We start from the raw sequence: 9,751 nt of genomic DNA, 5'->3' as shown, positions 1-9,751 counted from the left end.
GCTTTCTGCCCCTGAGCTCTCTGTTCTAATACCCTGAATGCCCACCTGGTCTTGGGAGAGGTGGGGTCAGGAATGCTATCCAAGGACACTGAGTGGGTCAGCTGTCTCTCCCCTGGTGCTTCTCCTTCTTCCTGCTGTTCCTCTTCCAGTATTTCCCAGCTTCTGCCCTCTGCAGCCTCTGAACTATCCCCTTCTGCAAACCACTGTTCTAAATCTATACTGTCCTCTTGTTCTCGGGAAGGTTCAGGAGAAGGGAAGGGGGCACCATTCCTCTTCAGTCCAGTCCCTGACAATAAATGTAATAGAGAAATTAAGAAGATTATGGGAACAGCTTCAGATATTCTTATTCTTCCCTCATTTCTCCCCAGGCTGTTCCCTTGTTCCAGCTATCCTGCTCCATATATCATTCCTGACATTTCATGTCCTTTGGTTTCTCTACCTTTGGTGAATAATAATAATAATAATAATAATAATAATAATAATTTATTTGTACCCCGTCCATCTGGCTGGGCCTCCCCAGCCACTCTGGGTGGCTTCCAACAAATATTAAAATACATTAAAATGTCACAGGTTAAAAGCTTCCCTAAACAGGGCTGCCTTCAGGTATTTTCTAAATGTCAGGTAGTTGTTTATCTCTTTGACCTCTGATGGGAGGGCGTTCCACAGGGTGGGCGCCACTACCGAGAAGGCCCTCTGCCTGGTTCCCTGTAGCTTTGCTTCTCGCAGTGAGGGAACTTCCAGAAGGCCCTTGGCGCTGGATCTCAGTGTCCGGGCTGAACGATGGGGGTGGAGATGCTCCCTCAGGTATACAGGACCGAGGCCGAATTCCACCTTTGCAGTGTTCAGTTGCTTATGCTCCCTCCCTAAGTTCTATTTGGTGCCTTTTTTCAACTGGAAAACCTATGATGTACCTGTGACATTGGGGGTGAGATGAGAAGAAGCTGTGCTGCTCCTTTCCTCTAGTTGTGCTGTCATTGTTATGCCACATCAGCCTGCACCCCACCTCTACTCAACTGGTTCCACTTGCTAGCACAAAAGTAAAGGCATTGGAGCAGATGAGAGGGAGAAATTCATCCCTCTGGTTTGCTCCAGGGCTATACATTGAGATCACCCCGGGGGGGGGGGGGGGTGCCATTGCTTTGGTAGATAGAAAAATGTACATTTTCGCTCATCTTTAAAATGTATGTGTTTGCAGCATCTATACTGAGAAATAAAATTATAGTTCTGCTGATCTTAAATTTCTGTAGCTTTCAACAATTTATTCTGTTTTCAGTAACTCTCAGGTCTATTGTTGTAAATAGATTCCTTCTCTGTGTTAAGCAATACCCACATTAATATTATTTGCTGACAACCATATTCAATGAATTTATAACAAAGTACAGTTTCCTACAGAGTGGTTGCAGCTGACTTCATACAATCTAGGACTTTGATGCTGCACTACACATCCTCCAATAGGGTCTGTGTGATGTGAGCCTTGGATTTTTTATGTAAATAGGTGACTAATGTCAGTGGAAGATTAAAAGTTAATTTTTTTGAAATTTTGCTTGATTGTAGAAAACCTCAAAGTGGTTTACAGAAAAAAATAAAACAGCAATATTACCATTAAAAGCAATTAAAACTTTAAAAAAACCAGCAAAAAACTGAAAACTCAACACCATTCTAATCATCTGTATAGCCTTATCTAGCCAAAAATATTTTCAGCAGGCATCCAAAAGAGTACAGTGAAGGCACCTGCCTGATGTCAATGGACAGGGAGTTCCACAGTATAGGTGTCACCACACTAATATATATATTTCTTACAAATACAGAACATATATTATGTGGCACCTGTAGCAGTGATGAACTTTTGACAAAATGCATCCATTGTTATTCATACTCGGGACCGAACTCAAAGGATTCAAATAACCTCAGTGCAATAGTTTAAAAGGGTGAGTATGATTAGATAGATTGATACATGCATACGCATATCTATGATATGTCCCATTTCATTCTGGCATTTGCCTATAAAAGTGCATTGTTTCTCATATTAAACCTCACAGGGCTGGCTACCAGATTCACAGTGGGAAAAGCTTCCTTATTTCCTGTAAGAAACAATGTACTGAAACATTTTACAAAGTGCAACTTTGATGTCCCTGTTCCTCATGGTATAAATAACTGGATTCATCAGTGGAGGGACTACAGAATATAATACAGAAATCACCAGATCCAGATCTGAAGGTGCACCTGAGACAGGCTTCAAGTAGGCAATGGCGCCAGTACTTATAAATAAAGAGACCACAATGAGATGTGGTAGGCAAGTTGAGAAGGCCTTACTCCGTCCTTGAGTAGTAGGGATTCTGAGCACTGACTTGAAAATCTGCACATAGGAAACAACTATGAAAACAAAACAGGTGAAGACTATAAATGCACTGAAAGCAATAACTCCAACTTCAATGAGGTACAAATTATCACAGGAAATTTTCAGCAGTTGTGGGATTTCACAGAAGAACTGGTTGATGATGTTGGAGCAAAAGTGCTACCGGTGTGTAAGGCCGAGTAAAGAAGGCCAGCTATCCATGCACTGGCTGCCATCTGGATGCAGGCTTTCCTGCCCATCACTGTCTCATAGTGCAGTGGGTCACAGATGGCAACATACCTATCATACGCCATGCCTGTGAGCAAGAACAAATCTGAGATCAAGAAGAAGAACAAAGAATACACTTGTGCAACACACCCAGAAAATGAAATCTCTCTGGTGTTCCAAAGTGAATTGATCATGGCATTGGGGATGGTGACAGAAATGGAACCAAGGTCAACAACAGATAAATTCACCAGGAAAAAGTACATGGGGGTATGAAGTTGTTGATCTAGGGAAACTGCTGAGATGATAAGAAAATTTGCTGTCAAGGCTGCCAAGTAAATCACTAAAAAAAAGAGTGAAGTACAAAACGTTTTGTTCCCAGTTGTCAGAAAAATCCAAGAGAAGAAAAGTAGGAAGGACAGTTGAATTAGGCATTTTCTCCTACAGATGTGGCATGGCTGCTGATACAAAAGAGAGAGAGAGAGCGCTTAATTAATGCATGTATTCAGCAATTTATTAACATTTTCCATGATCTGTCACAATCAGTAACGATAGAAATGAAATAGGTAAAAAATAGCATTATAGCTAATGAAAAAGCAGGTATATCATCCCCCTTATGATAGACAGCTTTATGGAAGAAAAGAGACTTCAAACAATTAGAGCTGCTACCCTATATGGTCTTGAATAGAAATACATAAAATTTTGCTGTGAATTATGTACCTGAGGTGTTGTCAAAGCTTGCTGGGTTGTGGTTTACAACTTTCAAAGACTCAGCTACTTGAGTCAAAGAAAAGAAAAGCATTTCAAAAGCCTGAAAATTCTTTTCTGGTTCAGGGTAAAATCTGAACGGGGGAAGAACTAGAGAAGAACTCATGGATGGACCCTCTCATTTCTCCGAAACACAGTTTCCTGCCACCCAAAAAGAAACATGGGAATAAACGAAGTTGCTTAACTCTGAGTCAGAACTTTGGTCCATCTAACTGATATCTGTCTACACGGACTGGCAGCAGTTCTACAGATGTTCCAACCAGGATCTCTCCAGTCCCTACATGGATATGCCAAATACATGGAACTATGCGAAAAAGGGATATAAATGTAAAAAGAAAAGACAGAAAACATGCTTTCAGGGACTTTGTTTTAGTCAATCAAAAGACTCTCAATTCATTAAAGTTTATGTTCCACCATGCCACAAAGTCTATGCCACAACAATTCTGTTAAACTTCAAAGTGCCACAGAAATCTATGGGTCATTCAGATCTTAAACACCTGAAAGCATATCCAAGCTCATTTGAAGCACGTGACTTTCCCCCAAAGAACCTTTGAACATGTGCTTTAAGTGTGAGTAAAGTTTGCTTTCAGTGTATAGCTTGGATCTGCCCTATGTTGGTTTGGCTGCAACAAATTAGACAGAACATGTCTGGAAGTAAGGCTTAACACCACGTTTTTGGAAATGGTCACATTGAATAAATTTATAACATATAAATGTTTCCCCCTCCTACCTCTATGGTACCTATACATACCAGTAAAGGATACAGTCCTTTTCCTTCAATGGGGATGCCCAATATGCTGCCAACTTTGTTTATTCTCACATATTCCAATGACATTTGCTGGAAAGGAGAACTGCTGTCCAGTTATGAGTAATCCTGATATAATAAACTCTACTCATTGGTTAACAATTCTTTCAGCAATTTTTATTTTCAAAACTATATAGATCTTAATTCTGATTGTAAAAGAGCAGATTGTTTGATCATTGAATTATATGTGTCATTAAAGAATCAGTATTCGGGAGCTAGTGACTGTTTTAGCTAATATATCTAAATGAAATGCTGAATCGTACAGCTGATTCTTCAGGGTCACTGCATGGGGGGCGGGGACACAAGTGCACATCAGTGTGCTGGAAAAGGGGCACACACACCCTGAGCTGTGCTGCTCAAGTCTAACAAATGAGATGAGATGAAGAGATTTGTAAAAATTAAAGACAATATACGCTTGTGTTCCTGTGAGGAGATAAGACAAAGTGTATATTTTTGTGTGTAAGAGAGAGTAGAGGAAGTTTGCATTCAGCAAAAGAGAAGTGTGCATATACAGGGCATTAACCCAGACATTTAAATAGTGCAAGTGTATCCACTCAGAAGAAGATCCTGCTGTGTTCAGTCAACTATATTCACGTACAAAAATGCAAGGTGCATGTGCTTAGGTAAGGGTGCAATCCTATATACACCTATCCGGCAATCAGTCACATTGAATTTAAAGGGGATTGCTTTTCAATAAACACAAATAGTATTAAACCTTAGCTATTTCTTGCTTTCTGTGTGGAATCTGTACTACATGAACAGATGCATGCAGAAACCAGGTACTGCCAGTATTAAGCAGCCCAGAGACATCCTAGTTATGAAATGGTAGGTTGTGAATTTTTGATGCTGACACTGATTTCAGCCTATGTATTGACTTGACAGTTACACACTGCTTAACTGTACACTCATATAAAATATTTCAAGGGTTCAGACTGCTTCACAAATGTTGTCTGAGTAATGCTTACAACAGTTGCAGTATCTAGGCTGCGGTTGCTTTCTCAACGTTAAAGTGAGATTGGCAGATGTAAGGAGATGATGTTGTGATGGATTATGTCAGGCCACCTGCCAAGTCTTCTACATTGCAAATTATTCTGTGGCATTACCTACTGGAGGGTGACAGTGGAGAAAACACTAGGAGGGTTTGTTCTTTCTTTATATTTTACCTTTGCATGCTGCATCGTCATTAGTCTCGCTTGATTTCCTCATTTGTATTGCATGGAAATAAAGTCAAAATCTCTAAAATGTTCTTTTTTATATTCCATGTCTTCTATAGCAATGAGCTGTGTGGTTAAATGTGTACCTTGTGGTGACAAGGTTTTATGACTCTACACTCTGCATGTGTTCTTGGAGATACTACAGATCCCAGTAGCATTCAATAGTAGTGGTCCCAAGAGAAATTATCTATGGATCGAAATATGTCTCATGTAAAACACATGAGGAGTGTTGCTTCTTCCACGTTAGTTGCAGATTAAAAGAAATAACATCTACAATATGTTCCTCAAGGCATGAAAAATGACGACACTTGTGGTGAATCTATGGCTAGCATTATGTCAGATTTGTTTGATTATATTCAAATATTGTTGCCATTTCTACATAGAGATAGACTTTCATAGTGATCTATGTTCTGGTAACCTGGTTGAATCATGTATTGGATTATACATAGGACTGCCCATTAATATGACCTAGGAGCCTCAATTAGTGCAGAACAAGGCCACCAGAATTCTTACTGGTTCAACCAGATGTAATAATATAATTCCAATTGTAAGAGGATGGCACTGAAATCTACCTTTGAATTTCCACTTCCCATATCATTATTTCTACCGCAAAAAACATTGAATATAGCATTTTGCCGAGGGCTACCTAAATAGAGGTGCATTTTGTATACAGTAAAGGGAGAGGATATACTAATAAGGAAGTTTCCAGAATCTTGGTTTGTTGAGGTCTCCTAACAGCTCTCATATTGTTCTGCAAATCAGACTTTCCAGGATTCTGCGGAGGAAAGCCATGGATCTTGAAGAGTGTTAAGAGAGCTCAATCTGTATGGTGTGGATGAGATGGTGGCGTTTTTAATTTTAATTTTTAAAAAGAGGGAGGGTATGGATCCTCATGTGTCAATTCTGCAGAAAGAGAAATGGGTATGAATGACCCATCATGGCATAGCCAAATACTCTGAAGTGTGGCCAGACTGTGATTGTTCTATACCAAAGAAAGAGGAAAAAGGGAGGGCTGATGGCAAAGGGAAACAGTACACGCCCTGACAAAAACTACCCAAGCATCAACCAGGCCACTGTATTCCCAGGGTCATTTCATTCTTGTCTTACAAAGAACCTTTGCGATCCCACTTGTATTGCCCCCACCTGTGGGAACAAGGCCCAATTTAAGAAGGGAAACAAACTTTAAAAATGGCCACAACTTTATTGATTTCAGATGTAGGTAGGATTGAGCATAGACATTGGGCAGCCTCACCATTGGGCATCCCTCACAGCCTCCTTTTGAAGAACTGAGGCATGAAAGGGTCTATCCTGGAATACATGGGTCTATCACAAGACACAGGTGAACAAATTATGGAGACATGCAGAATAAAGTTGAGGCAAAAGCAGGGATTTGTGTCAAAGTTGCCTGAGATGCACTCATCCATTGTTCCACTTTGTTCTTTATTATCAGCGTTGACTTCCAGTCACTCTCCAGTCTTCAGTAGACCCAATGAAGCAGCAAATGACATTGGCTAAGAATCTGAAAGACAAAGGTTATTCCAAGAATAAATCTGGGGAGGGGGACAGTGCACATTCCAAATAAACCTCACTGGGTTCTTTTGCGACTCTTAGCCTACCCTACCCTACAGGGTTTCTGTGAGGATAAAGTGGAATCATCCCCTCGCTCATTGTCCCCAATGGGTATGAAGAAAAGCAATGCAACTGGGCAGTCCTAGGTGTATTTTCAAACTTTATGCAAGACAATGAAACCAAGAGGAACATGAGAAGGCAGGGACCACCAGCCAGTTGCCTCAGTGATGCCAGGAAAAGTTCCCACCCACAATCTCCACAAAATGAGTGGATATGTTTGATCCAATTTCTGTGCCCACCATAGAAATATTACCAGAAAGTTTTCATTAAAAAAGGATGCCGTACCATTTTGCCTTATCCCTACATAGAAGTAACTGAAGGGTAGTGTGGGGAGAGATGAAGCTCCTCCTCACCCCCTTATCCATCACATGTTTAGTTCATTGTGGATTTGCTGCATGTCATCCTTGGAATGTTTCTGTAGCATTTACACAGGGTTGTCATCATCAAAATGCCAGCCTGTACTTTTTCTTCCTGTCATCTACATTACCCTTTACCACAGAAGATCTGAAGCAAAATCTGTAATAATGACCCATTGTAAATCTGCAGTCACTGCTGGGTTGCAAACTCTTTGGCACGTTTTGGGGGTGGTGGGAAGTTTGTCAGCCTTGGACTGACTTTTCAGTGACTAATCTCTATAGTCCCACCCCTGCTTTCATTTGTTCCTTGCGTTAGCAGATTTGCACAAGATGTGTAATAATGAAAATCAATGCTTGGGACTCTTTGCTCCAAATAGAGTTGATTTAATGTGTATGCCACTCTTTCTCTAAACCAATAATTCCTCTTTCCTTGGAATCAGAGAATGTGTCTGACTGAGTGAAAATGCAGCATGGCAGCCAGACCAGGGACTCCAGGAGGAGTGTCAAAGAACCTTGGCAATCCCACTCGTATTGCACCCATCTCCAGGAACAAGGCACAATTTAAGAAGATGAACAAACTGAATAAGACAATGTTCTGGGATTTAAAACAATGGCCACAAATTTATTGATTTCAGATGTAAGTAGGATTTAGCATAGGCATTGGGTATATACTGTATCCCTCACTTGGAGGACTGTAGCATGACATGGTCAATCATGGGATATATGGGTCCATCGCAAGACACAGGTGGACCAATTACAGAGACATGCAGAATAAAATTGAGGCAGTTTTAAATAATGAAATAGGTTGCATTAGAACAGGGATGAAGGGACACACAGGAAAATTGAACAACAGTAGATGTTTGAATCAGAGATGGAGAGAAACTGAAAGGGTAAAGTGGTAATTTTAAACAATGGCTGTGGAGGGAGTAGAGAGTGCAGTGGTAAAACTGAGGGGGGGTTGGCAGTTTCAAACAAGACATTTTAAACTTCCCCCTCTTCCATTCCTAAACTTTCTCATATGAGAGAGATAAAGACTGCAGAGCTGTCAAATATTCCACAGTACTGTCCCACAATATACTGTATATAATTTCTAACATTGTGTGTTGTGTACAGTATGAAGTTTCATATTCAATACATTGCTTTAAAATATATTTTATTATCAAATAGAAATGCATATCTGCACAACACCCTTCAACCAAATCGAACCTTTTCTAACTGAACAAGATAATCAAAAGACTTTCTCTTATGATTTTCTGACACAGTTAAGTATGATTGCACTACATTTGAATGTGTTGGAGGAGAAATAGACAATCTTAAAAGTGGGAAGAGGAGAACAAAGGATGGATGACATAGAGAATAGGACGAAGGACCACAGAGCAATGCCTAAGATGTATTAAAATGATTACAATTCAAGCTGAAAAATTGCAGGGCCAACCATTCACATGCAGAAACAGATACAACCTGGTTTTTATAGAACTCTAAATATACAATTAAAAGAATGCCCTAAATGTAAGAGTTTCCACAAAGCAGTTTTCATTTCTTTGTTTCTCATGCTGTAGATGAATGGATTAAACATAGGAGGAATTATGGTATATATCACAGAAAGGACTATATCCAGATCAGAAGAAACACTACTGGGGGGCCGTGCATAGGCAAAGATTGAAGTGCCCAGAAACAAAGATACCACAGTGAGGTGGGGAAGGCAAGTAGAGAGGGCTTTTTTCTTGCCATGCACTGAAGGTATTGTGCGCACTGCAGCATACACCTGCATGTATGTTATGATGATGAAAACGAAGCATCCTATTCCTATAAAACACCCTAGCAAAAGAAACCCTGCTTCAACTCGGTAAATGTTAGAGCAGGAGAGCTTAAGTAATGTGGGAATTTCGCAGAAGAACTGATGGATGTCATTTGAACAGAAGGTGTTTGCAAATGTGGCACAAGTGTGTAACATAGCATAAAGAAGACTTGCAATCCACAAAATGAAGGTTATCTGAATACAAGCTCCTTTGTGCATTATTGTCTCATATTGTAACGGTTTGCAGATGGCAACAAAGCGATCGTGTGCCATTACCGTTAGAAGGAAAAGATCTGACACAATAAAGAACATGAAGAAGAAAACTTGAAACACGCACCCAGAATACGAAATTGACCTGCTGTTCATGATAGAATTGACCATAGATTTCGGTACAATGGCAGAAACACAGCCAACATCCATCAGTGCCAAGTTTGTTAGGAAAAAATACATAGGTTTGTGCAGGTGATGATCAAGGGCTACCGCTGCAATGATAAGAAGATTCCCAGTCACGGCTGTCATGTACATTCCTAGGAACAGAACAAAGTGTAAGACTTGTAGTTCTCGAACTTCTGAGAATTCCTTCAGCAGAAAGATGGATATGAAAGTAAGATTGCTCATTTT

At 40.2% G+C, this 9,751-nt stretch overlaps 1 protein-coding gene and 1 pseudogene across 1 annotated transcript; both read right to left on the bottom strand.

Moving 5' to 3' along the window:
• Window positions 1-2,074: 2,074 nt before the first annotated feature.
• Window positions 2,075-2,995, bottom strand: LOC117057679 (annotated as a pseudogene).
• Window positions 2,996-8,800: 5,805 nt separating this feature from the next.
• Window positions 8,801-9,751, bottom strand: LOC117057678 (olfactory receptor 14A16-like). Its single transcript, XM_033168518.1, has one exon. It carries the CDS (start codon window positions 9,746-9,748, stop codon window positions 8,801-8,803), a length of 948 nt encoding a protein of 315 aa, XP_033024409.1. The 5' UTR covers window positions 9,749-9,751.

This window comes from Lacerta agilis, chromosome 14 (genome assembly GCF_009819535.1).
Source record: "Lacerta agilis isolate rLacAgi1 chromosome 14, rLacAgi1.pri, whole genome shotgun sequence".
NCBI classification, from domain to species: domain Eukaryota; kingdom Metazoa; phylum Chordata; class Lepidosauria; order Squamata; family Lacertidae; genus Lacerta; species Lacerta agilis.
This window is presented reverse-complemented; position numbering and strand designations above follow the sequence as displayed.

Bases quoted from the DNA above. Each gene is read 5' to 3' on its own strand.
- LOC117057678 (XM_033168518.1), bottom strand. From the start codon at position 9,748: ATGAGCAATCTTACTTTCATATCCATCTTTCTGCTGAAGGAATTCTCA.